The sequence below is a fragment of the Atractosteus spatula genome, chromosome 1 (genome assembly GCF_055471065.1).
Source record: "Atractosteus spatula isolate fAtrSpa1 chromosome 1, fAtrSpa1.hap1, whole genome shotgun sequence".
NCBI lineage: Eukaryota > Metazoa > Chordata > Actinopteri > Semionotiformes > Lepisosteidae > Atractosteus > Atractosteus spatula.
The window spans coordinates 75,166,802-75,193,078 of record NC_142706.1 but is presented as its reverse complement, the minus strand read 5'-3'; the positions used below and the strand labels follow the sequence as shown (position 1 = coordinate 75,193,078).

Here is a 26,277-nt window from a genome sequence, read left to right as displayed (position 1 = left end):
TGTTCCTTTCAATCCTGAGAGGCTTGCCTTGTGCAGGAATATTGTTCCAGGCTTAGCTGAGCTGTTCCTTTTCCTGCAGCACCTGTACAGTATCCACCTGGCTGACCAGCCTGAGGATTGCACTATGCAGCTGGCTGACCACATCAGGGTAAGTGCATAGCCTTCAGCACCATTGCCCTTGCAGCAGTCTGCTAGCGAGGCTGCAGTAGGAAAGCACCATTTACTCTGTGGGCTTGAACATATTTCAAGGTTCGTATTCAATGTTTTTGCTCTGTTAATATAAACTTCCTAACTTCAGAAAATGAGGCTAGGTGGATAATTGGATCTGGTTGTAGGTGTTGACAAGGGGATAACCCTCTTACTGAAGATAAGCCCCTTACTGTGTTTAATTAAGAGCACCATATTTTATAAGAGCTTGTATATTAAGAACATTTCCTCTTAGAAGAGATGTTTAAACATATTAATAATAGTACTCATTTATCTACTTGTGAGAGTGGTATCCTAATAATTAGAAAAATTAATGTTAAGGTTCAGAATGTGTAAGTCAGATTTTTTATCTTTTATGTATTTGTTATTGTGAGATGAGAGTATGGAGCATGTGCTGCCTTCATTTTAATTTCCGATACATTGTTTACTTGTGGCTTTTTGGTCCTATTCTAACAGCTCTGGCCTCCAGTGTAAATGAGTGTCAAAATTTCTTTTCTGGTTTCAGTTTACCCAGAGTGCCTTGGACTGCATGGCAGTTGAAGTGGGCCGACTGCGGGCTTTCCTTCAGGTGGGGTTTCTTCTTCCTATTCGTAGTAAAATAAACTTGTTTTTTTTTTCGGGATGTCACTTCCCCACCTCCATTGAGGTGTTTGAGGGAAGAGAAAGGAGAGAAGGACAAGATTTTGCAAAGATCATTATCAAGTTCATATTCTTGCATAGGTTTTCTTTTTCTTGTGACTTTACCAAAGACACACCGACTAGCTTAATTGGTATATTGCTGTCTCTAAGTTATCACTGTTCGCTAGTGTGTTCACACCCTGCGATGGACTGGTGTCCTTTTTAGGGTGTAGGTCCGTCTTGCTCTCTGCGCTTCCAGTTTAAGCTACAAGCTGCTGTAGCTCATGTTGGGATCAAGTAGCTTTCTGATCAAGGACAGATGGATGACTTTACTAATTTACTAATTTTTACTTAAAAAAGAATACCTTGATACCTGTCGTGTTAAACGCATTTAAGATTTGAAGAAGATTACTTTTGTTTCTCATTCAGATGTTTATTCATCCTGTTTTAGCAGCTGATTTTAGATTGTTGTATCAGTTTCCACCAAGGGAATCTAGGATCATTAAAGTGAAAGTCTGAATGAATTTGTACCAGGAAATGCCAGGATTGCTATGACAAAAGTGACCAGACCTGCTCACTTATGACACGTCTAAAGCAGAACGACCAGCAGAATAACACAAAGAAGAAGCTGGACCACTAACAAGCACTGGAGAACTTTGAAATGGTTCTGTAGGTGGACAGATAAACAAAATTCAGCCTCTTACAGACATAAACCTTTAAATTATTTACTGCCACAAGGACTGTTCACAGCCTGCAGGGGCCCAGGACCAGTCTTTTTGAGACATAAGGAAGGGTGAGACCTCCTGAGAAAGAGATGCGGGATATTTTCCATCAGTCCACTGCCATCGATAATATATTCAATTTCATCCGACAGTTTGGGAGGGCTCTCTACCAGTATTTCATGATGTTCTTCATTTGCATGTTCACTTTCAACACAACAAAGCAGCTGGAGGTGAAGGAATCCACCTTGAAATTTTTAAGCACGGTGGACAGGAGATTCGTGCCCTGATCATAAAGCTCTGGAATGAAGAGATGATGCTCAGTGATGAGTCGTGATTTTGACAATCTTCAAGAATAAGGACAAATAACAACTGTGAAAAATATAGAGGAATCTCTGCTATGCCTCTCGGGAAGGATGATTATAGGACTTTCCCTGAGCTGTCTCATTTCTCTTGATAATGAGCTTCTCCCACATTCTTAGTGTTGGTCTCGGAGGCATGACAGGCTTGACTTTTACAGTCTGTCAATTCCAGGTACTGTACATGAAAAATGTAGGAAGAGCTCCAGTAGCTCTGCTTCGCATTCTTTGACTTCACAAAGATTTTGTGTTCCTTTGAATCCTGAGGAACTCTGGGAGATCATCATCAAGTATAGGTTACTTCAAAATTCATGTATAAAATTTGTGTTTTATACATGCCGTAATGCTTACAAATGGATATGTCACATAGACGTTTGAAGTCCAGACAGGAGTTAACCAAGGATGTGTCATTGCACCCATTTCTATTTTCAGTATTCCAATATTCTCAATATTTGCAGCGCATTGCTCTGTTTGATTACAGACAAGCTTCCTGCTGGAGTGCAGCTGACTTATTGAATGGAAGAATAAATCCAATGACCCCAATAAACAGTCCACAACTAAAACCACTCTAAATTCTGTCATCGAATTCCTGTGTGCTGATAATGCGGCAGTATGTGTTCTTCATAGAAATGAATCTCCAGACAATTGCCAACATATTTACTGAGGAATATGAGAAGATTACACTTAACATTCAGTCCTCCATCAGCAAGCTCCAAACGCACACGTCCCAGCGCCATCAGTTCAGTTCCACAGTGCGTGTCTGGAGAATGTAGAGCACTCCCTATCCCTTTACAGAAGACTGAAAAAGTGCAGTCTTTGGCCCTGTGTTTGTGGGATGTGGGTGTTTGAGGATCACGCCACAAAAACAGTCCGAACTGATGATCTGCTGCTCCATCGTATTTTCTGCTGCATGGAGCTGAAACACAGACACCATATAGGAAACGCTTATTATCACCGTCGTTAATTATGAAAAGTTTTACACATCGAGTGAGAGGACAGCTGCACTGACCTCAGTATTCCCTCCCAAGAAGTCACCACAAACGTTGAAGCCATGATCATCTGCTGTCAGCTCCGTTTGGTTGGTTGTATTATTCTTCCTGCATAGCCAAGGCAGTCTCACCAGCAGAGAGCAGAAATGTTTCGAAGATATGCTATAAACAAACAGGTAGAAATTAAACATCTGTTTGAATTCTGGGAGGCTATGGTCCTTGGCCAAACCAGATTGGAATACTTAGGAAGGAGCCCATTACTTTGAGACCCAAAGGTATCAGAATGAGAAAGCAAAGCAGGAGTGTTGATGAGAGCTTACCATGACCTCATCACACAGTACGAGACCAGATGTCTCCCAAGACACCTGCTTAGCCTGCCAGAGAGTGTGCGGTCCTACATCAGTCAAACCAGTCTCCTTCAGGTTCATGGGAGGTGATTAACCTCAGCTGTGGGAGAAGGCCAGTGAATGATTTAGAATGTATTAAAATGAATTCATACTTTAAAAAATGAATGCTAATGTTAGCAAAAAGTGTTTTGTAATGTGGATGCTTAATTTCCATTTTATTGCCATTTCACATGATGCAAGTACAGATTTTCATGTTTAGTCCATGGTCTCGAATATACTTCTACAGTTTCTAGTAAAACTGCACTGTAATTGTTTTATTTAGCAAGGCTGAATCCGTAATATCTGACCAAGAAAGGACATGTGCTTAAACACAGTTACGCTTCTTTTACATAATGTAATTGACCTCATGAAATGTGAGGCACACATAATCCGCAATGAGTATCTATAACTAATTAAGCTGCCTGGAGAACTCAGGCACACAAAAATCTTCCTGAACTAATTAAGCAATATGTGGGGGTGAGTTTACACCGTGCAGTAACTGTTGTAAAAAGTGCTTTTCAGTTGCACTGAATTGTATAGCTTACAATTCGGCATACAATTCTGTTGTATGGGGTGTATTTGTAATACTATACTAGAAAAAGCTATAGAGATTATTGACATGTCTTATGTTGAAATAGTAGTCATTAACAAAATGAAGGTCATAACATTTTAGACCAATAGATTATGGCCGTGCCAATGTTAAATGTCTGATTATTTGTGATTATTGTCTCGTGTAACTCGGCAGCAGGGTGGAGTAAAGAGCTCTAGACACCGGACCGCAAGCAGCTTCCCTCAGCTTGCGCCAGTGAATGCCCTGCTGTATAAATTATTCTCCAAGCCAAGTTTCTTCTCCGTTGACGTGACTGCTAGAATAGAGTAGTAATAACCGGATGTGTCCTGGGAGGATGGGTCTTTGCTGAGGTTCGTGGTTTGATTCATGGTTTTAAGATCCACAGTGACTGTGGTTGTGAGCAGCAGGTTCCCTTTCTCCCCTGCAGACAGGACAGGAAGCTACCGGTCTCGCCATCCTGCTGAAGGACCTGGACACGTCCTGCAGCGACATCCGGCAGTTCTGCAAGAAGATCCGCCGCCGGATGCCAGGGACAGACGTCCCCGGGATTCCTGCCGCGCTTACCTTTGGGCAGCAGGTACTTCACCAAATCTCCGAGCCAGTCCAAGCGGCATTTCCATAGCGCTGATCATGCTGAACAATTAAGTGTGTTGCAACACAGCATGTAGGCAACATACAGCCCTTTAAATATTAAGAAAAACATCACAGTATAAAAGCAAATATGTTCTCAAATGTTCCTGGTGTCATCTGACGTTATATAGAAATAAGTCAGTCCCACATTCTTTACATTTAATTGCTGCAACTTCATAATGGAAAGGAGCTTCAGAAGGAGTGTTTTCTGAGGATAATAAAAGGTATTTTCCAGGGTTAGTTTTCCAATTTCCTGGTACACGTGGTTTAAGTACCCTCTGCCGGCATTCACACTTTTTTTCTTTGATATTATTTAGATTTAGTTTTGGGGAAATCATCTCTTTTTTAATCTGCACGCCACATACCAATAGCACTAGGATCATAGAAATATCTGCTCAGTTCATCAGTGGTCGGAGAGTTTTTAGCAGTGGGAGTTATTCCTCACACGTGACGAAGTGCTGGTTGAGGACTTCATCCAGTGTAAACAGCGGAGCTGCAGCGGCAGCGAGTGACAGTAGGTGTTAAAAACAAAGATCACAAAATGACATGGGAACGTTAAGGTTGGCTTTGAGTGGACAATTATGATCACAGGTAACTGACTTGAGGCTCATGTTTTGCAAACAGTTTCCAGCAATTTAATTCTCAGCTTTTCCTCTACTTGTTTCTCCAACCTATGGTATAATCAAGTTGGTATGTCTTTTTAGGAATCTTGCTGAGGTAGTATTTGTGAATAAATGACAAAGTAATTTACTTAGCAACTTTTTTGTATTCTTGGGTACTGCAACTACTTTAAACGGAAATATTTTCCTCCTCTAGTTCTTTGCAGCCTTATTGAAGACATTTTGAAGCAATAAAGAGTATTTTGTAAATTAGGATTTTTATCCGGGATTTCTAGATACAAAGGAAAAAAGCAGTTTATAAAACCCAGGGTCACTGCATTCAGTGTGTTTTTAATTGTAGGTCTTTTTCAGATGGCTGTTGATGTTTATTGCTTGTTTTGTTAATTTGTAAGCAGCAGTTAATCCTAAGTGAAAGCTATCTTTTTATTTTCATTGTTGGAAAGAGATCAGAGAAAATGTGAATCATCCTCCATCCCCTTTTAACGTAAAAAAAAATCCAGCTGCTGTACTTAAAACACACAGTATCATATCAGCTGCAGCTGAATGGGGCGTAATGTATCACTGCCTGTATCATTGAGCTAGAGCTGATACCAACAGTACCAACAGTAACAATAAAGGCAGTCCCAAAAAATACGTCATTTACAGTTGCTCCTTTTAGGCTAGTTTAGTTTTTTTCCTGGACGTGTATTCACCATTGCAGTATTTTAGGCATCCCTTTTCACTAAAGCTGTAATTTCCCAATAGACTTTGAAGATGCTTCACTATATCTGACAACGTCCATCTGTGTTTATTTTATAATGTAATAAACTGAAAACATAATTAAATATAAGATTTTACATAATTTACACCTCTAAGTAATAAGTAGTTATCAACTTTTATCGGAAATTCACATGGCTTTCTAATTTGCTGCTTCATGAAAAATGTCTCAATGTTTTTGTGAATTTTCTCTTATTAGATCAACAAATGTTTTTTAATTGTCCTGTAAAAGATGTAGTACATTACATTACAGAACCAAGGAGGACCTATTGATGAAATTGAGACAAATAGGACTTTGCTATCATTTTAATCTGTTCTGTCAGTCTGTCTCCTCTGTTTGTAGCAGCTGATCTGAGGAAGAAGTGATGGTACCAGCTTTGAACACAGGGCTGGGTATCTGCCTCCAGATTCCCACAAGCCTTAATGGCAAGATGTTCCTCCTGTGCTCACAGGCTCTTCCTTGTAGGCTACACTTGCATCCTCTGATTCATGTTTCACTGTTGATTTTAAAGAGGTCCGCTGGGGTCCTTTGAGGATTTTGAATGTTTGATTCAGGATTCCTTTTTTTAGTCTTCTCTGCTTAAGACTGAAAGCATTCAGTTCTGAAAGTCAGAGCCTGAGAATGTACCTAGTTGCTCTTTCCAACACATGATGTGGTATGTTTAGTTCTTCATAAAAGATTAATTCTCTAATTGCAGGTCGTAGGTATTCAATTAAATTAATTACAAAACACAAAGGCAAATAGTGTTAGAATGTGTTAGGATTAATTTAAGGGATTTTGTTTATAACTGTAATGCACTAGAAAAATTTATTTTAGAATTAGCATTCAGTTTTGGTCACTACAATTGAAAAAATATATGTTGATAATCTAATGACATTCCTAGCAGTGTTAAAAATATTTTTTCTTTGACTCGTTTCCATTATTCTGTAGGATGTGTTAGGCGTATAATGTATAGTACTGTCTACAGTCAGTTGGTTTCTTGCATTATCCAGTACCAGTGTGGGTGTGGAAGTACCTTAGAGAAAGGGCTGTATTACCTGTCTGTCAGATGCATCCCTGTTCATTCTGCAAATAAGCACCTGGGTTGTGGGGGGCACGTCAGGATGCCCCCCTCCGCGCTCTGGGTTTAACACCAGCTCTGCATGGTCCTGTCCCCTCCTCTCTCCCCCTCGCAGGTGTCGGACACTCTGATGGACTGCAGGAAGCACCTGACCTGGGTGGTGGCTGTCCTGCAGGAGGTGGCTGCGGCCGGGGCCCAGATGATTGCTCCCTTGACTGAGCAGGAGGGGCTGTCGGCCCTGAAACTGGAGGACTTGGCCTTCAAGGCCGCAGAGCAGGTAGGCAAGTGGTGTGGAGGGGCCTTGCGGTCCTGCTAGTTTTGGGGTGCCTGTCATCCCAGTTGCTGATTTTTGGTTTTTAAGCATTGTACCTGTATACATTGGATTTGACACACAAACCAAAAGGATGAAATAGTAGAGATGTTGCATGCGATGTCTGCTTATGAACTTCACAAGGGCCTACAGTATAGAAGAATGTGTGAGAATTGTGAAAATGTAGGGATTGTTTTTGTTCTGTGTTAGGTTTATGCTCACAAAATAATACAAATTAGTTCTCAAAAAGCTTGTCTTATGGCTTTATTGTCTGTTTTGTTAACATGCCCATGTATGTCCTCACTGATTTTAGGACAGAAAGAGTATTCTACAGGGTCCTTATTAAGCCCAGAGATTTACGTTCTGTAATACGAAAAGCAGTTTCACCCTATACATGCACGTTATTGAAAGCTGAAAATTGCACTATGTTTATTTCCCAGTGTTATTGTCTTCTTTCGTGTGTCAAACCAACTGTCTCTTCCCTGCAGATCTACGGCTCCCAGGGCATTAACCCACACGAGTGTCTGCGCCAGTCCTGCAGTATTGTCATTGCCACCATGAACAAGATGGCCACTGCTATGCAGGAGGGAGAGTACGACGCCGAGCGGCCGCAGTACAAGGTCAGGAACAAGGAAGAGGGTATTTTTAAAGCACGATATGGCTCTGTGGCTAAGGATCCGCGCCTGTGACTGGAAGGTTGCCGGTTCGTTTCCCGCGGCCGGCAGAGGAATCCAACTCCATTGGGGCCCTGAGTAAGGCCCTTAATCCCAACTTCTCCAGGGGCGCTGTATAAGTGGCTGACCCTGCGCTCTGACCCCAAGCTTCTCTCCCTGTCTGTGTGTCTTATGGAGGGCAAGTTGGGGTGTGCAAAAAGACAAATTCCTAATACAAGAAATTGTTTATGGCCAATAAAGTGATCTCTCTCTTATCTCTTAGCGGCAGAAATGTATGAATGAAACCAACTTGTTTTTCTTCAGTGATGTTTGGTGCATTGCTTCAGTGTGCTGCTCTCTAGGCTGTCCAGTCTGAAGCCCCTCCTCTCCACAGAACCCTCCTCCAGTGGAGCTGAGAGCCGCTGCTCTGCGGGCTGAGATCACTGATGCCGAAGGCCTGGGGCTCAAACTGGAGGACAGGGAGACTGTCATCAAGGAGCTGAAGAAGTCTCTCAAAATCAAGGTGAGCTGAAGCTCTTCATTGAAGAGAAGCACTGCACCCCTGCAGGAATGAAAGGCTGCTACTACAGTTCCACTTATCATAACACAATATATTTAGACATTATTCAGTATATGTGCAAATATACATTTTCAAGATGATGATTCAACACTGCTGTACTACCAAAGGATTCGTTTCAACTCTCACTTTAATACAAATGTAAAAATGTTTTGTTTTACTCATGCCTTAGTGAGGCATGACCCTTACATTTTATGGTTCAACAATTTATGATTTGAGGATTTGGAAAAAAAGGGCTTTATCGGGTGTGCTGCTGCACTGCCTGCTTCCAATTTTAACAAATCTCATTTGTGCAGTATTGCAGAACTGCAATCTGAGACAGCACTCCTTAAAAGCACTTTAATTGGATATCACTAAGAAGGAACTTGGTCTTTTCCTCAGACTACAGGCAGAGGTATCCATAAGCCTAGACTGAATTACTATTTTTAAAGCTGTAGTATAAGCATTTTCACTGACTCAGCCACAACGAAATCTTTGAGAATATTCCCGCTATTAATACGAAGTGGTGGTGACAAATGCTATTTCATATTACTGAAAAAACAATAGGAGCCTTCTGTGTGCTAACTATCGTCCCATCTCTGTGCTTGCATGTAGACTTGATGCTGACATGACTGAATTGATTCATCATGATTAACTGGGATTTATTGCAGCTGGAATGACAGATATTTAATTTACGCCACCACTGATGTCAAAACCCCATCCACAAACTTTTAGATCCTGTAAAGGCCTTTAAACACATTTAATTTAATCTGCTTTTAAAGCTGCAGAATGAACAGATGAACTTCGGGACTATGCTGGTTATAATGCTAATGTAATGTTTGTATAAAACCTTTATAATACATGTTTATTTTAATGTGTACCTTAAACTACAAGATGTGTTTAGATAATATTACATTTGTTTTTACCAGATGTTACATTTGAGTAAAATGTAATTCCTAAAAGATTCCTAAAAAATTCCTACTATTTGTTCATGTTTGTGTGTGCTTGAATCCGAATGGCCTGGCATGAACCTCCCTGCTATTTTTGCACAGGGAGAGGAGCTGAGTGAGGCCAATGTGCGCCTCAGCCTCTTAGAGAAGAAACTGGACAGCTCCTCTAAAGACGCAGATGAACGTGTGGAGAAGATCCAGACCAAGCTGGACGAGACCCAGACACTGCTCAAGAAGAAAGAGAAGTAAGAGTTGGGTTGGGGGGATTGTGTTGTGCTGGTGACCCAGGCGAGACCACAAATACATAGGCCAGGGGGTTGGTCAGGGGTCAGAGCACACAGGGGGAGAGAGTGGCCGTTTACACTCAAGTAGGAGGTGCATGATGAAGTAAATGTAAAAAAATAATATATAATAATAATACCCTGACCAAGCTAAGCCCAGCCAACGGTGACAGTGCTCTGCTAATCGTGTACTGTGTCTTTCGCTGAACCCATAGACCAGGTTCAGACTGACCTCATCCTGCGCTCTGAATGAGCACCGTTAATGGGAGTCCCTCTTGAAGCAAATATTAGCAACTTATCACCTGGTCTTTAACTAGAGTAGGAGAGAGTGATAGGGCAGTGGAAATGAGTATGTTACAAAATTAAAAAGCAGAACTCAAATAAAGATGGACAAAGCTAGGTGCCTAAGCAGGATTCTTATACAATTTGTGTTTCTGTCGTTGCTTTCCCTCTCTGATAACTCCCACTCTTATTTCTATTTTATTTATTCAGATAAGTAAAATGTTGCGTAAGTGCCCTTTCTATCTGAATTGAAGTGTACATTATTAAGCTTCGATGCCCAGTGCATGGAAACCTGAAGACGCGCTCTGCTGACGCTGTTCCCTCTCCGCAGGGAGTTTGAAGAGACTATGGACGCTCTGCAGGCCGATATCGACCAGCTGGAGTCGGAGAAGGCAGAGTTGAAACAGCGCATCAACAACCAGTCCAAGATGACCATCGAGGGGCTGCGAGGTCCCCCCGCCTCTGGCATCGCCTCCATCGTCACTGGCCTGGCAGGGGGTGAGTCTGCCAGCTGGCTGTCCTGAGCACTGCCATCCAGGGGCTCTCTTACACAGAGCCGAGGACACGGTCTGTGGGTTCAGCTGGAGGAACCGGAGCACCTCTGAAGCTGTATTCAGGACTGGTCCTTCTCCTATGATCCTTCACATGCATAACAGTTGACTTGTCTCGATAAAGAATCTAGCTCAGGAAATCATTCACAAAATTAAAAAAATCCCCCAGTATCTCAGGTACCTCATAACCCTGACTAAGCTGGTGCTTGTTATGATTTTTCATTTAGAATTAAAAAATACTTAATCTCCTACTATAGGGAAGAACAATCAGGAAAAGTAACACTAAGATCTTTGATATGGATAAATGTCAATTTCTGTGCAGCAAAGACGTATGTGATGATTTTGCGATTATGAAAATAAATGAACTAAGTAGCCTTATCCAATATAATAGTAACTTAAATGCAGAGTAATAGGCATGCATCCAAAATCCTACCTTCATTTTACAGATGCATACACTGAGTTAAATGTTTTGATATTGATTTCAGTTCTCTTAATGGTAAATGCCAGACCAAATTATGACATGCCAATTAATGAGTCTTCACGTGTTCCTAAGGCAAGCTTATGCTATGTTTTAATCTTTTTTGTATCAAAGACTATCGCTTCAAATATGCTTCTAAACTCTGCTTCTTAACAAGCTATATTCTGCATTATCACAACACAGGAACAGAGTCTCCACCTAACCTCTGTTTTGATTTAACTGTCTTTCTATATTCCCCTTCTCCTCAATGCTGTCCCCTCTTCAATCTGCAGATGAACAGCAGAAAGGTATTGTATCCATTGCCAGCTATAGTTCATCTGCCTGTCATCACACCTGCCTGCCTCTTCCAAACCCCCTCCCCCTTCACCCGGGGGTTCATGCTGTACAGTGAATTTCTCAGTAGCAGTGCTTTAATAAAGTACGCTAATGTATGATACTAAGTAGGGGTATTCAAAGTACCATGTTTGCATGTTGAGGTGTTGAATTTTGCTTTACAAAGCAGATTGCATGTTGGCAGAATTTTCCGCATCCTCTTCATTTTTGGAAAGTAAAATTAAAATCATACCAGTGCTTCTTTTAAAAGCAACACATTGGTTCTTTATTTTCTGCTATTTAGGTTGAATAAGACACTGTTAATGGTTGAAATTACTTCACTTCTACCTAAAGTGAGGACATTTTGCTGTTTCAAATGGTCTTACAGTTCTGTTTATTTATATGTTTATTGAAATGTATTAAAAACCTTCAAAGGTGAATTACTTCCTATGACAGATCTAAGTTTGAGTGGTTAAGCCACAGAAGTGATGTTTCTTGTTAAATGTAGTCTGGGTTGCACATGTGGCTCGACTATGTGCTAGCATGTTTTCTAGAATAGGTGACTTTCTGTGCTGAAGCTCTGGTCTATGCATGACCCTTACGAGCAGACTGCCAAGTGAAAAATATCATACTCAGTGGCCTTTGAATAATGACTGAATATTGGATTTCCACCTGGTAGTAGGTCTGAAGCTCAGTGACCTGTGGGCACCAATCTCCGCGCTCACTGGTTCGTGATGGAGGTGGAGTGTGGTGATGCTCACCAGGCTGTGTGCTGTTCTTCACAGGAGGCACTGTGCCCGCGATGGGGATGGGCGCTGGCCCCATGCAAGTCATCGACTCTCCTCTCCTTCAGCAGCAGATTGAGGCCCAGCGCCTCAGCATCAAGAACCTCAAGAACGAGAACAACCGTCTTAAGGTAAGCAGGGGCTCCCTGTGCAGAAAATTGATGGCCATTGTAAAAACTCTCAGTCCCGGCCTCTAGCTTGAGAACAACAATAATTGATATGTTCCGGATGGAGCCTTTTGTTCCATCACTATGTAGTAGCTGATTTCCTATGGTAGCAAAGAAATAGCAGAGCAACTCCAGTTATGAACAAAATCCGTCAGCTTTAACTATGAAAGAGAGGAGCTTTCAATGACGATAATTGCGAGGTTAGGCTCACCTCCTCTGTCCCCATTTTGCAGATAACAATTGACAGTAACACAGCAAATTAACAGCAAAGTATATTTTGATTCCAGTCATTCCAGCTCATCCCAGGACACTCCCAGGTATTCGCAAGCACTTGTGTGCTATTATCCCTCCGGCCAGTCCTGGACTGGCAACACGCTCTTCACCTACTGGGTTGTGCCTGTATGGGCTTCAAAGAGTTCCATTTGGCGTCCTTATAAGGTGCCCAGACCACATCAGCTGGGTCTTCTTAATCCTGAATAAGAGCAGCTCAACTCTGAGGCTCTCTCAGGGTGAGCCACTCGTCAGGTCATGGGGAATGAGCTAGAAACCTCATTTCAGGCTCCCAGAAATAAAGAGTCTGCAGTAGAGCAGATGCTGCACCAATCCATCGACCGACCGACCTCCCACTTACGCCTTCTGTCACACGTGAATGAGTCCGTGAGCTGCTTGTTGGCATCTCGTATGCCCATAGAACCTCGCACTCAGGGAACCACGATCATGGAGACCGGACTGGCACAGTCCCACAACTTCTGAAATATCTGTGGGACGGCGCAGAGCCGGTCCCTTGTTCCACCGCCAGGACAGAATCAGCCGTCTCCTGGTTCGGTGGTTCAGCTAACTCTGGAGCAGCTCCTAGAGAGTTGTTCTCGGCAGGTGTGGAGAAGATTTCATGTCTCAGGCTGGGGGCTACATAGTTGCAGTTTAGACAAGATAGTTTGTCAATGAACCTTTCTATATAAGAGAGGAAAACGTTCTTGCCATACAGGACAGAATATTACAGACAGAATATTCTCAAGTAGAAGGAGCCTAGTTTGAACCCATTTCTTTTCTATGCCCTGGTGACCCCTCAGTTCCAGTTTGAAGCAGTCCAGCGGGGTTTGAATTTGCTTGTAGTTCCAGGCCAGCTCACTGCATGGTGCTGTGTGTACACATGTGCATACTTATTTATTCTTATGAAATTATAATTTTGCCAGAATTTTGTGTTGAACATTAATTCTGCAACAAGTATGGATGTCAGTTATCCAGATGTATCGCGATGGAGATGTGATAATTACACAGCAGTGCAGATTACTGGCAGTTCTAAATTGAAAAACAGCCGCGTACATTACTTCATATGACATATCAGCAGCTGTGTGGTCCTGATTTATAACTGAGACTAAATGTTTTGAGTGCTTTTTTAGAAAGAGGAATGTGGTGTTTAACCTTATGTTCAACTTGGCACTATAAGTGCTTGTCAAGGGTAAAAACGGAGTAATGAAATTCAGGAGGTAAAAAAAGAATCTTCAAGGATTTTCTCACTTCTTTGTTTTGGCACAGTACATTGTCCTGGAGTCTCTAATCGCTGTGCTGACCTGCTGTGAGCTTAGGAACCGATTGCTGTGTTTCAGTTAGCTAAACAGATGTGCAGCTGGTAGAGCTGCAGTCCAGTTCCTCCGTAGCACAGGGAATACTGGGCAGAAAGTAAGTGTGATCAGCTGAAAGTCATAGGTAAAACAGATATACTCACACTTTGGACCCACAGATGTACAGGGTATAGAATGGTTTGCAGGCAGTTCTTAGTAAAACTGTGGTAAAGGACCTTCACTGGCTGAGCTTCAGTGCTAGCGAAGTATTCCAGTTTGCACAGAGAACGCCCACCACATGGAAGTCATATGACTGTAAACCTATTGATTTAATTATGCCATTTTAATACTGAAAATAGTTTAAACATTTTCCCTGTCAACATTTTTGTTTAAATGTCTTGTGACACACTCTGAAAGTTGCAGAGTTGTACTTACTTTCCCTTTGTTCATAGGCATGTGTCATTCATGCTTACAGTTTTTTTATGAATCTTGAAAAGACTTCTCTCGTTGAAGAGTATTTTTAGTTTTATGGAATACCTGGAACAGTTTGAACTGTGAAATTGGGGATGAAGTCAGAGCTCCACTGTCTGTGACAGCCTGGTGTGAGGGTTACATTGTGTCGCCTGTGCTGCCTGCCTCAGGCTTTTGAATGTGGGTTTGTCCGCTTGACTGCAGGCTGAGAAGATGAGCACCCAGCTGGCCTCCCTGCCTCCTCTGTGCGTCTCCAAGCTGCCGCTGAAGGAGGGCGTGAGGACAGAGGTGCTCTCCGGCGCCCTCTACCGCAAGACCAACCAGCTGCTGGAGACGCTGCTGCAGATGAGCGCCAACACCAAGGTGGTGGACATCACCGGCAAGACACCAGGTGAGGACCGCGAGTGGAGAGAGTCGAGGGGTTTATTGCCGTATGTACATGTACGTTGGGATTCTTGCTGACACACACAGCTCAGCTCAGCTCAGCTCAGCTCCTCAGGCCAGAGTCAAGGGGTTTTCTTTGGATGGGCTATTGAGGAAAGCTCTCCCTGGCCTGTCGTGTGGATATAACATACACAAGGTGCCAAAGTGTGGGTCCACACCTGTAGTAAATTCCAGATACAGGTTTAGAAATGTCAGGGAACTTTCCAAAACACCTTTTCAGTTAACCAATCTAGCACACGACAAATCTGATTAGTCGCAATTCTGAAGTGGAAAACAGTGGATGACGACTAATTCATTAATGGTCAAAGTTAGTGGTAGTTTGTCTCAATATTTCTTTCAGTCGTGTGAAAGCATGTTAATATGGGGGTAATATGGGGTCCTGGGCAGGATTCCAGGCTAAGGCCCCTTTCTGTGTAGCAAATACACACTTTCTTCCTTGTAAATGCCCCTTTTCAAGCATGGAAGGAAGTGGGGAAAAACATTTCATTAATCCGTCCTGCCAGGCGTGGCTTAGCTCTCAACCCCAAGTAGCTAGGACAGTTCTGTTTGATCATTTATTTCTGACTTAATCTGCAAAATTATTGAAAGCTTATGTATAATTGGTTTGTGGCACTGGGCCATTTTAGTCAGCTTTAAAGCATGAGAGGTTCTCAAATAAGTGTAGCATTAGGCTGTTGTGAGGGTGTCTCTGGTGAAGAGACTGCAGGTGGTGCAGAGGTGCAGGATGAGCTTATGATCCAGGGGTCACGGGCTCGTTACTGGACACCGGCTACTTAGGTTATTCCAACCTGCTCGCTCCTGGCCAGCTGTGCAAGCAGTGCTGTTCTTCCAGAGGGGTGTGTTCTTCTCCAGCTGGCACTGGAAACGTCCTGCATGGCAATCCGTTGCCTTTTCTGGGGGGAGTTTAACTGTCAGCCAAGACTCGAAAATGCACAGTTGGAACGAATATAAAATATTTGGGGGAAAAAGTATGTAAGAATCACTTCGGTAGCGGTTGCTTAGTATGAGGTCGGTTCCCAGTATGCGTATTCCTGTTCCCTCCATCAGTGCTTGTGGTGGGCCTTGTGTGACAGCTGGGGGCTTGACTGCTGAAGCAGGTTTGCGTTGTTCTTTAAAATGGGCACAGTACTGATCATCCCCTCTCTCCTGTCCTGCAGTGAGCCCCAGTGTGCAACTGCTGGAACAAACAGCTCGCCTCAAGTCCCTGAGTGACACGCTGGACAGGCTGAAGGTAATGCAAAAGCTGGAAAAATAAACTGAAATGGCTGGGCAGTTAAATTTAAATTGCTCTTAGCTACTAAACTGCCGACAAGCTCCTCTTGTTTGCATCCTTTAATATGTGTTGGTGTCTGGCTCCAGCTCACTGTCATTTGGTTGGTGTTGTAGTGTGCTCTCACGAGGCGCCAGTTCTGTAGGGGTCTGTAGGGGCATTTACTGGGACAATTATTAATTGTAGCAGTAAGTCACAAAATGATTCTTTTAATGGCCTTAGAATCCAACCATGCGATATAACTCAAACAACGCACACACACAGGTACTAATACACGAGGATACATTTATTAATACATAGAATATGCATGTAAACCTAACAGATCCTATCGTGAGGGTTATCAGAATACAAAAGATATATATTCATTCAGTTACGAAGAGTTACACATATCAAGAGGACATACGTTCGGTATATCATTCATTAAGACCGCTTCGTAAATGAACTTGGTTATAACTTCTACATTAGATACTCAAAACAAGTACATAACTCCTAGGAATTAAGTTGATATCAACTGGTTGGGATAACAATTGAATTCTCGAGCTGTAATGCAGTAAAGTTGAATACTCATCCAATCTCTGGGGATTCAGATCTCCTGCAGACACAAAGAAACAGTTGCAGGCTTGTTGCTGTCCAATCCGCGCTCTCTGGCTCTGTGCCAGGCTGTGCTGTGCGGCTTGGTGGAGACTCCTGCGGCGCTGCTCTCTGAAGACCGGCTAGTTAGTGTTGGCTTTAACTAGCAAAGTTGTGCACAGGAGAAAAGATGACTGTGGGTCCCAGCAGGTCAGGAAGAAGACCGGTTCGTTCCTGATGAAGCGCTAGTTCTGAATAGTGATTCAGCTGTCCACAGTTCCAACCTGTTCACGAGGCTTGCTGCTGGTGCTAACCTCGGGTGGATCCTTTGGTTACTCGTGGCAACCTCCGCTCTCGACTCTTAGAACAAAGCAAAGTTCTGGCACTCGGACACACTGGCCGTTCCGTGGTTGTCCGGGCTGAGTCTGAGGATGTTCAGGAGGTTAGCACCGCAAGAATGTCCTGCCCTTGGGAGCCTTTCTGCTCCTGGGCCGTCCTGCGCTGGAATTGTTCTCAGGCTCTCTGTGTTGCCTGATTTTACCTGGAGGAACTGCAGGTTGTTCATTGGCTGAAAGTTTCATGGGCATCAGAGACCCACGTGGGTTACTCGGCCCTACCAGTTCCTGATTGGCTGATCAAGGTGAGATGTGAGTCACTTACTCCTGACACTTAGGAATGTAGTCCAGATGTCCATCTGGCACTCCCTAGACAGATAGGCGCCAATGGATGACCATTGATCATGATAGCCAGGCTTAGCTAAGTGCATCCCCATTTGGGAGCTGTCCCTTATCAAAAGAAAACATCTTTAAATCAGCCTGCATGAATAGCTTCTCTGTGGCTGCACCACAGAGATGAAGAGAGAGATGGGCCCTCACTGGTAAGGGAGAAGAAAACTTAATTCCTGTATTTTAATAAGCCTTGCCACTACAGTGTATTTGCTTTAGAACAACTCGCAAGGGATTGTGAGAAAATTCATTGGATTTACCAAAACCTAATTCTTGGTATGCTCACCGTTTCTTTGTTTTATACCACAGACGTTAGTAGATGGTTGTCTGTGAGTATTACTGTGTTGGGTTGAGGGGTAATCACAGGGTGGCATCAGAATTATATGCCTTCTCAATGGACAGTTCTGTCGTTTGTGTTTTGTCAATGACATTAGAAGAGTATTGACTTCATTTTTCCACCTCAGGATGAAGTTGTGGAGCATGTGGTGTCACAGAGGCCAGGCGGTCGTGTGCCCTCAGACTTCGCCACATTCCCCTCCTCATCCTTCATCAAGGTGAGCATGAAGAGATGACCTGCAGTGCGCTGGCTAGTATCAGGAGTCTGGCACCTGGTTCTGACAGCCTGTCTATTACAAAAAATAGGAAAAACATTGCACATCACTCTATTCCACTTGTACAGTATAACACATAACAACATGTAACATTTATAACACATCACAAAACATGTTGCACTCAAGTGGGTTGTAAGAGTCAAAATTGTGTTTATCCTTGACATTTGCGTTGACAGCTTTAATGGAGAGTGGAACAAAGGAAGGTTTGTATCTGTTTGACTTACATTTGGGAACCCTGAAACGTTTGCCAGAAGGAAGAAGTTGATATTCAGAGTTGAAGATGTCAGAAGGATCTGGTATAATTTTTCCTGCCTGTTTGATTAGGGATTTTTCAAAGATTGTCTGCAGGGAGGGGTGCTGTTTCACTCCAATGACCTTCAAAGCTGTCTGGATGAGGCGGGTAATTTGCGGTTTAGAATGAACTGAAAGATTACCAAACCCCACTGAAATACCATATCTGATAATGCCCTCGATTACAGCACAGTAAAAGAGTAGCATTTCTTCCTGTCAAACCCCAAACACTCTTAGTCTTTGCAGGAAATATAAGCGCTGCTGATCTTTGGAGCAAACACTCTCAACATGAGTAGACCAGCACAGGTTACGGTCTATGTGTACACCTAAGTACTAATATGAGTCAACCTGAGTGATAAGTTTGTTGTGGATTACTACCTGTGAGTGATCACCAACTGTTCTGGGATCGAAAACTATTTTGTTTTATTAGCATTCAAAATTAAGCTATTGATGTCACGCCATTGCACAAATCTCTGGATTTCTGACATGTATACAGATGAGCTGCTACCTCTATGCATTAAGCCAAGAACAGCTGTATCATCTGAGAATTTGAAAATGAAGTTGCTTTGACTACTGCTTGTACAATCATTCGTATAAAGTGTGAACAGAACTGGAGAGCTCACACAGCCCTGAGGGGTACCTGTGCTAATAGATCGTGACTCGGAAAGAGTTTATGTGATCCTGACATACTGTGTATGATGTGTTAAAAACGAATGGGACCATCTTATAATGTTATGGTTAACGGATATTTGCTTCAACTTGCTTATCAATAGATGGGGCTGCAGCGTATTAAATGAAAAGCTGAAGTACTCAAACAGCATCCGAGCATAGGCATTGGGGTCCTCTAGGTGTTTAAGAACCAGATGCACAGTGCTGTTAATTGCATCATCGGTGCCTCGCCGGTGTTTATATGCAGACTGATGTGGATCAAGTACAGTGTTCACTTCTGAGCACAGCATGGATACCATAATCCTCTGGCTTGAACATGCCTGTTGGTAGCATCTTCTCTTGTGGCAGACATTTGATTTTATCCAAGTAATTCACATAGTTGTGAGAGATTTGTATTGTTCTGGATGTAAAAACAAATGGCCATTTTTTCAACTCAGAGGCAATGGGAAAAAAAGTACTTGCTGCATGTGACAATGAGCCCAAAACCTCTGACTTCCATTGCTTTTTTAACAATTGTTTAATCAGTAATTATTTAATTTGGGATCATTTTGCCTTTTCCTTGGTCAAACAATCACTGAAACTGATGACTTATCAAGAAAAACAGTGCAGGCAGCATAAAGGGTCTTTGTTGTGCCTCTTGATCACAAAGCCAAGAATAATTTTCATGTGTAGCAACCTGATATCTCCCGTTAAATTATTTCAACTGTCAATGATGAACCAAGCAAGGATATAACTAACAAAATTCAAATACATATGCAGAAAATATGCAGAAAAATAGATTAAAAAAGTCTTAACATTATGCACAAAACATAAAAAGTGCTCTTTACAAAGCTGATGGTGAGAGAACATCAGAGAATTTTTTTTGTTTAAAAATCTTAAGCTGTGACAGAATATAAAAATATTCTTTGCCCTAATGTTATGTGGCTACATGCTATTCAAAAGGAAAACTTTCCTGCTTATTACCTTGTCTTGAGATGTCTTGCAGGCTTTTTGAAACATGGCTAGCTCCTGGAGGACTAAAACGCTGTGCTCACAAAACTATACAAAGCCACACAAGCTTTCATCTTGAAAAAGTTGTGCAGGGTTATATTCTTTTTAAACTAAAAGTACAAGATTGCAGACTGAAAATATTTTTCAGAGCAGGTGTTCTTGAATCTCACAAAAAGAAAAAAGTGTGAAGCACACAGTGCCTTATTGTTCAGTCCTCTGAAATCAAAGCTTTGAGGAAATCGGAAACACCAATGTGCTTAAGTATATGGACATATTTTCCTAATCTCCCACAGTGCTGCAAGACAAAAAGCAACTCTGAAAAGTGTTTTAAGCCATGCAATCTGGTAAAATTGTATATTTTAGGATTCTTCTAGGTATTATAGTGGTGTTGGAAGAAGTCAGTGTTCCATTCTGTATCAACCAAACAGCGTCGACATTTTGCGAGAGAGACTTTATTATGCCCAGGGGGCAACTTGTTTTACAGCAGCAGACAGTATAAAGAAGACCTACCGATAAAATACGCTGGCCCCTTTTTTGAAAATAGAATTAACATCTGCCTCAACATTTGACTTGCAGTCCAGCGCAGTCCTCAAATACATGTTTTTAGCTACCATCTCCACTGATCCTCCCCGATGCAGGTTTGAGTGAAGGTCTGAGGGTTCTTCCTGAAATCCATTGGCATGTCTTTTATTCACACCAAGTGGCAACCCCATCTACATGTGGTCCAAGTCATCTGCTTGCAGCAAACTAACAGTAACAGAGTCGGCTGCAAATGTAATTGTGTGCCTTGAGCTGTGATAACTCTTACAATCCAATCGGTTGTTTACACAGCAGAGTTAGGGAGACTATACACATCCCTGGGGCGAACCAGTGGAAGAATACAGCTTATTGGACAAAGCATTCTTGACTCAAGCCTGAGTTCTATCTGTAAATCAGTAACTCTGCCCACAACATTAAGATCAATAACAAATAACAAAATTAGACAATGCCTTAGTTGCCAGTAAATAAGGATAAATACAATAAAATACAAAAAAAAATCCACATTCGATATATCAACATATCCTGAGTCTTATTTTCCTCAAGATGCTGGGGGATAAGGTCAAGAAGGCGTATTGTGGCATTTTCCACACCCCTATCTGCCCTAAAAGAAAGTTTTTATAACCAGTGAGGTGAGGGCTACTGTAATCATAGGGGATTTGACTTTTGCCACTAGGACCACAGCTGATGCTTTATAGATCCTAGGAACCTTTTTCTGATTTCATGACAATAGGAAAAACAGCAAAAAATGCCACACGGCTGCCTAACAAACCTTTTCAATACTCTACCCCCAGCAGAAGCAGGACCAGGACACTTCCTCTAACGTGAATGAACAATTTACAAACCTTAAAGTTATAGAAGTCAAGCCGAAGATAAAATTGATTCAATTCATCTGCATAGTCAGCCACTGTTTTTACTCCCCACCCCTTCTTATACATTCCCACCACACAGAGCACACATTACCTTTACCCATTTCACCCTCCACTTTATCCTTATATCTTACTTTAGCCAACTTAATGTTTTTGAGCCCCCCTACTCAAAGCAACATCCCCTTGGTGAATGTTTTTTTAATCCTATTTAGAGCTGATGAGAGAGATTTTGTCACCTGGGGCGTGTCATTAGAGAATACAAGATTTTAGAGGCATAACGGTATTTTTGCAAACTACCACATAACTTGTAATTGTATCTGTCAGTTCGTTGAGATGAGAACTTGAATGCTTGAAGGTGAACCAATCAGTGTACTGTTAGCAATCCTGCAGTCGCTGCACAGAGTCCTCGATCCCGACCAGAAGGCCGTGCGCTGGACTTTACTTCTCTTCAGAGCAGTCTTGTGGGTGAGGACCACTTACACGGCACTGTGGTCAGGTGAACCCGTGGAGCTTTAGCAGTGGATCTCACTGATCCGGAACACAAGTCCAATATCCTGTTAAGCCTCATTGGACAGGTGACACATTCATGAGAACGAACAAGTGACCTTTGTAGGGTACAGTGGTTTAGATCTCCCTTGATAAAACCAGGAGCACTGGGGAAGTTGTTTTGAAAATACTGAACGGTCCGGGCTACTCGCTCCGCCAACCTTATTGCGTTGAATATAGACCCCACCTACAAAAATTTGAGGGGACTCTCTCGGGAGGTGAACTGGATGCAGTGAGACTGATAGGGGTTGGATGTCAGGCTTGTAAACACTTCCTCTCATGACCACGGTGTTGCGCCAGCGCTAGTGTCCGAACAGGCACCTCTCCCATGCCCCATACCAGTCTCATGGGCATCTTGCTCCCAGTGCACAGCCGCTCCAAAGCTGTCGATTTGCACATCGGTATCTTTATCCTGCTCTATTAGCCATATTTCTGTAAACACCGAAAGGCAGGCATCTCTGTCCTGGGATAACAATTTGGCCTGGGCTCGCTGCTTGTCTGTTTCACTCCGGAGCGATTGCGTGTCAGCCAGGATAATGGAAGGAAGAGATCAGTATGCGATTTGCTGAAGTTTCTCGAGTCTTTGGCACACACCGCCTTTCTTTCCTCTCTCTCTGACGTGTGTAGACGTCTTATTATCTGTGTCAAAATATTCATTGTGCTGTCTCACCAGGAAAGCAGGAAAGTGAATACTTTGTTGAAAAACCTCAGCGTCTCAGTATTGGCCCAACAGATGTTCCCGACTGTATTGTGTTCTATTTGATTGGCTCACTACCATCTCTAAAAACTTCCCCAGAGCAGTAAAAATAGTCCCTTTTAAATTTAAACTTGTTTGCTCACCAGCTATAAACTGAACAGTAACACTAAGAAACAAACCAACAAAGACGCTACAGAGAAGAGACTGCTGCTGCCGGCTGCGCTGTGTGGCACCCTGTAATATGGTAGTATAAAGTGATTATAGTAATATAATGAGCACTGTATTGCTGTAATATATGAATGTTAACCCCAGAAATGAAGGATGTGGGACAACAGTAGTAGGATCAGTGGTACCAGTGCCGATGTCAATGAGGCGTTTCAGCCTGAGCCTCACTGTTGTGTCTCTGCAGGCCAAGGAGGAGAAGAAGGGTGACATGGTGTACGTTGGGAAGGTGATGGTCCCGTGCCCTAAGGGACAGGAGCAGGTGCACAAGCTTGTGCTGTCGCAGCCACAGCTCCACAAAGTGCACCGTCTCCTTGGCTCCTAGGCCGCCAGCCAGGCCCCCGCCAGCCCTGCTCTTCTCAGATCCCGCGGGCTGAGGCCGCCCTCCTCCACAGCGCGGGTTCTTCAGAGCTGCTCTTCACAGCACCAATCAAGTTTGGGACCGCTCGGATTTCGCCAGTATAGTTCAGCAACATAGAGTCTTTTCTTTAGAAGTAATTTTAGCTAACAAAATCGAATTGCGAAGAAAAATAAAATCTGCGTTATTCATGAAGCACCATCATACGTTTTAAAAAAGTTTCCCATCGCCACAACTTCATACTTAGTCTAGATTCGACATTTTTACTGAATCTTGATGTGAACTAAATTGTGAAATTGTTTAATTGATGTAATACTTGTCACATCTGTCATACTCTGTTTAGTCAAAGGGTATCTCAGAACTACTCATAACAGTGAAAATGAACTTTATTCTTTATTCCATGTAAAAAATACTCATTGGCAAAAAAGTCCTTTATGTTTCATCAGAGGCCAGGACATTGCATTCCTGAAAATGTCTTTTCAGCACATTATACCACCAGTCCAATGGCTTGTCCAGTTAATGGTTATTTCCATATGGGTGGAGGTAGCTGCATCTGAAACTGAAGTTATTAATTTATTTACTGTAGTCTTTTTATTTGAGAAATGTGTTCATTTGTTTCAGAAAAGTGTACTGATTATAAGAATGTGCACTCAAGCAGTTGTAGGGAAAAAGCTAAAATTCTTGCTTTGTGTAGGAAGGGTGTTCCTTATGTCTTGAATGAACTTAAGTATTTAAGTGACCAGATTTATTAAGTTGATTCTTGAAAGAAATAAAGCTGTTAAGTATTCTTATTCACCTGGTGTTTGTTACACAGCCTCAAACCCTTGTACTTCAACTGAAGTCTTTTGAAGTTGAGATTTTAAGACTAAGCAAAATGCTTTTCAGTTGCATGGCACTTATTACTAATTGTTAAGCAGTTGGGTGAGCTGACATGGGAGGTTTCCTTTGTAAAAATCTGCAAATACAGGATTATTCAGAAAAACTTAACTGTTGTAACATTAAAAGATGGACATGTGCAGTATTTACTTTCATAGTATCTTTGACTGAAAACTGCTTCTTTTGTCTGTTTAGTAGCTTCACAAAACAGAGGATAAGAAGGTATAAAATTAATAACGCTTCATAGGGAAATGTAGCACCACATTTCATTATGAGTAGTCTACTCCACTGTAATTTGACAGTAGATCTACCGAAGGCTCATTTTTAAGTTTGACATGAAAATGAGAAGTCGCTATCAACATTCAGACTGTACACATGATTTTCAGTTATATATGGAAAACTGTTTTGCAGTCTGTTTAATGGTCTTTGCCCCTAGAAAAGTAAAGTTCAGTGGTCTTACAGTGGCCACATTCAGTGCTCTCGCAAGTCATGAATTTGACACAGGACAGCTTTAAATCAGAATCTACAGCGGTATGATGTTTGTAGTTGATAGAGAAAAAATATGCATAGGTTGCATAGGTACCTATACATAGGTAAAAAATGGATAACGCTCTATCCCTTAGGTTAATATTTATTTCAGGGTAGAAGACCGTTTTGTATTCAACCAACACTCTGGGCTGAGTAAAATGAGAAGCTTCAGGAGAATGTCTAGCGATTCTCTGGTGATGAGTATAATGATGCAACAGCCTTAGATAATCAGCTTTTTCAGTAAAGCCTTATTAAGATGTCTTACTCTTCGATATTAGATCCTGTGTATGTACAGTAGCACGTTCCAGCATACGTTACACTTGCCAAAGAACTTTTCTTTCTACATGCCCATCTTTTCTTTGTTTGCAGCTTATCACTTCCATCAGCTTCCCAATACTGAGACAGCACTGACTGCGTCTGAGATTAGATCAGCAAATTCCTGATAGCAAGCCCACTTCCCATTCCCATGCCTCCTGTGTGTGCATGTGCTGAAGCACTACATTCAATATGGTGTATCTTAGACCACACATTGGTCATGCTGTACTGTAACCGTACACTAATAAATAAAGATTTATTATTAAGGAGCACTGTGTCTTTTTTAATAAATTGAGACTAAGATGTATTCGGTAGGACTTTTAAGAGACTTATTTCACTGGTGAACAATCCCAGCTCCACTGCCTTTACAGGCTTTCTGAGATCTACCTGTCACTGTAGTGGGTATCCCTATGCTATAAAGATTACAGCATGTATAATATTCTGCAATACCAGCTCAAATTACAATATATTGGGACCAGGCCAGGTTGGGTGTTTGATAAACAAGGTTATTAGGTTATTTAAGAAACAGTTATTAGGGAGATCCACCTTATACTGTGTCTGACTTGCGAAGTTATCAGATGCTTTTTTTGTAAAATCAAGACTTACCAATTATTTTTGTGACGTCCAACCGAATGAGAGCTTCTACCCTTGGCAGCTACAAAAACAACAATGTTGAACAAACATTTATCTGGTCTTTAATTTACAGACAAGACATGCTTCATTGCATGCTTCATTATATCAGAGTTTCAGTTGAAGCACTATGATATTTTCTCGGTCTCTGAAATCTGCTGTAGTGCTGAAGTCCTACATGTGAACTCTTATATTCCAGTTTTACTTCCAAATTCTTTAACTCTGCTAACACCTATATTTTTCATCATGCTTCCTCTTATAGGGCTTGTTGTTCTTTCATCAGTGTCTGGTCTCAACGTTTGTTGAAAGGGCCCTCTTTCAACCATTGTCTCTCTGCAGCACATTCTAGGAGAACAATCTTTCTGCAGATATCCCACAACTCAGGAAAGACTTTCTTTGTTTCCTCATACAGAAATGCTTCAATTCTCGTGCCAGAGCAATAGATTTCATCAATAAAGATCATGATGTCCTGAAACAAATGCGGAGATTGAAGGGGAACTTGTACTATTCTCCTCCTCCAGCAATGTCAATGCAAAGCCAATGATGTAATTCATGATTTGCCCAGACTCACAGGCACAATCTGTCACTTGAAACTGGCCCAGCTTTGACTATCCAGGAGCAGCTCGAAAAAAGAAGCCACAGCTCATCGAGTTATATGGGTGATATCCTATGGCAGGAGACGTGACCTCTGTGAAATCTCTGCTTTCAGTGTTGGACGAACAGAGGGTCTCGTGGTTGCTGATTAAGTTGGAGCACTGGTTTTAGCAGCACTTCCACTGGCAAATTACACTAAATCAATGGTATACTGCTCAAACGGCAAACAAAACTGATGGAAGTTCTTCAACATCACAGTTG

At 42.1% G+C, this 26,277-nt stretch overlaps 1 protein-coding gene across 7 annotated transcripts in view; it reads left to right on the top strand.

The window, feature by feature from the left end:
* The window catches only part of LOC148842017 (dynactin subunit 1-like), an 82,665-nt gene extending 57,604 nt beyond the window's left edge, over nt 1-25,061 (top strand). For 4 of the 7 annotated variants that reach the window (XM_088919500.1, XM_088919472.1, XM_088919481.1 and 1 more), the window contains 14 exons: nt 80-148; nt 713-775; nt 4,277-4,426; nt 7,032-7,193; nt 7,715-7,846; nt 8,274-8,402; nt 9,488-9,630; nt 10,280-10,446; nt 11,250-11,264; nt 12,075-12,205; nt 14,479-14,665; nt 15,876-15,949; nt 17,748-17,837; nt 22,903-25,061. In XM_088919500.1, coding sequence (XP_088775626.1) covers nt 80-148; nt 713-775; nt 4,277-4,426; nt 7,032-7,193; nt 7,715-7,846; nt 8,274-8,402; nt 9,488-9,630; nt 10,280-10,446; nt 11,250-11,264; nt 12,075-12,205; nt 14,479-14,665; nt 15,876-15,949; nt 17,748-17,837; nt 22,903-23,040 — 1,650 coding nt within the window. In that variant the 3' untranslated portion in view covers nt 23,041-25,061. The remainder of the gene's footprint in view (nt 1-79; nt 149-712; nt 776-4,276; nt 4,427-7,031; nt 7,194-7,714; nt 7,847-8,273; nt 8,403-9,487; nt 9,631-10,279; nt 10,447-11,249; nt 11,265-12,074; nt 12,206-14,478; nt 14,666-15,875; nt 15,950-17,747; nt 17,838-22,902) is intronic. The other 3 variants (XM_088919508.1, XM_088919491.1, XM_088919463.1) reach the window with 1 other exon arrangement.
* Nucleotides 25,062-26,277: the final 1,216 nt, after the last annotated feature.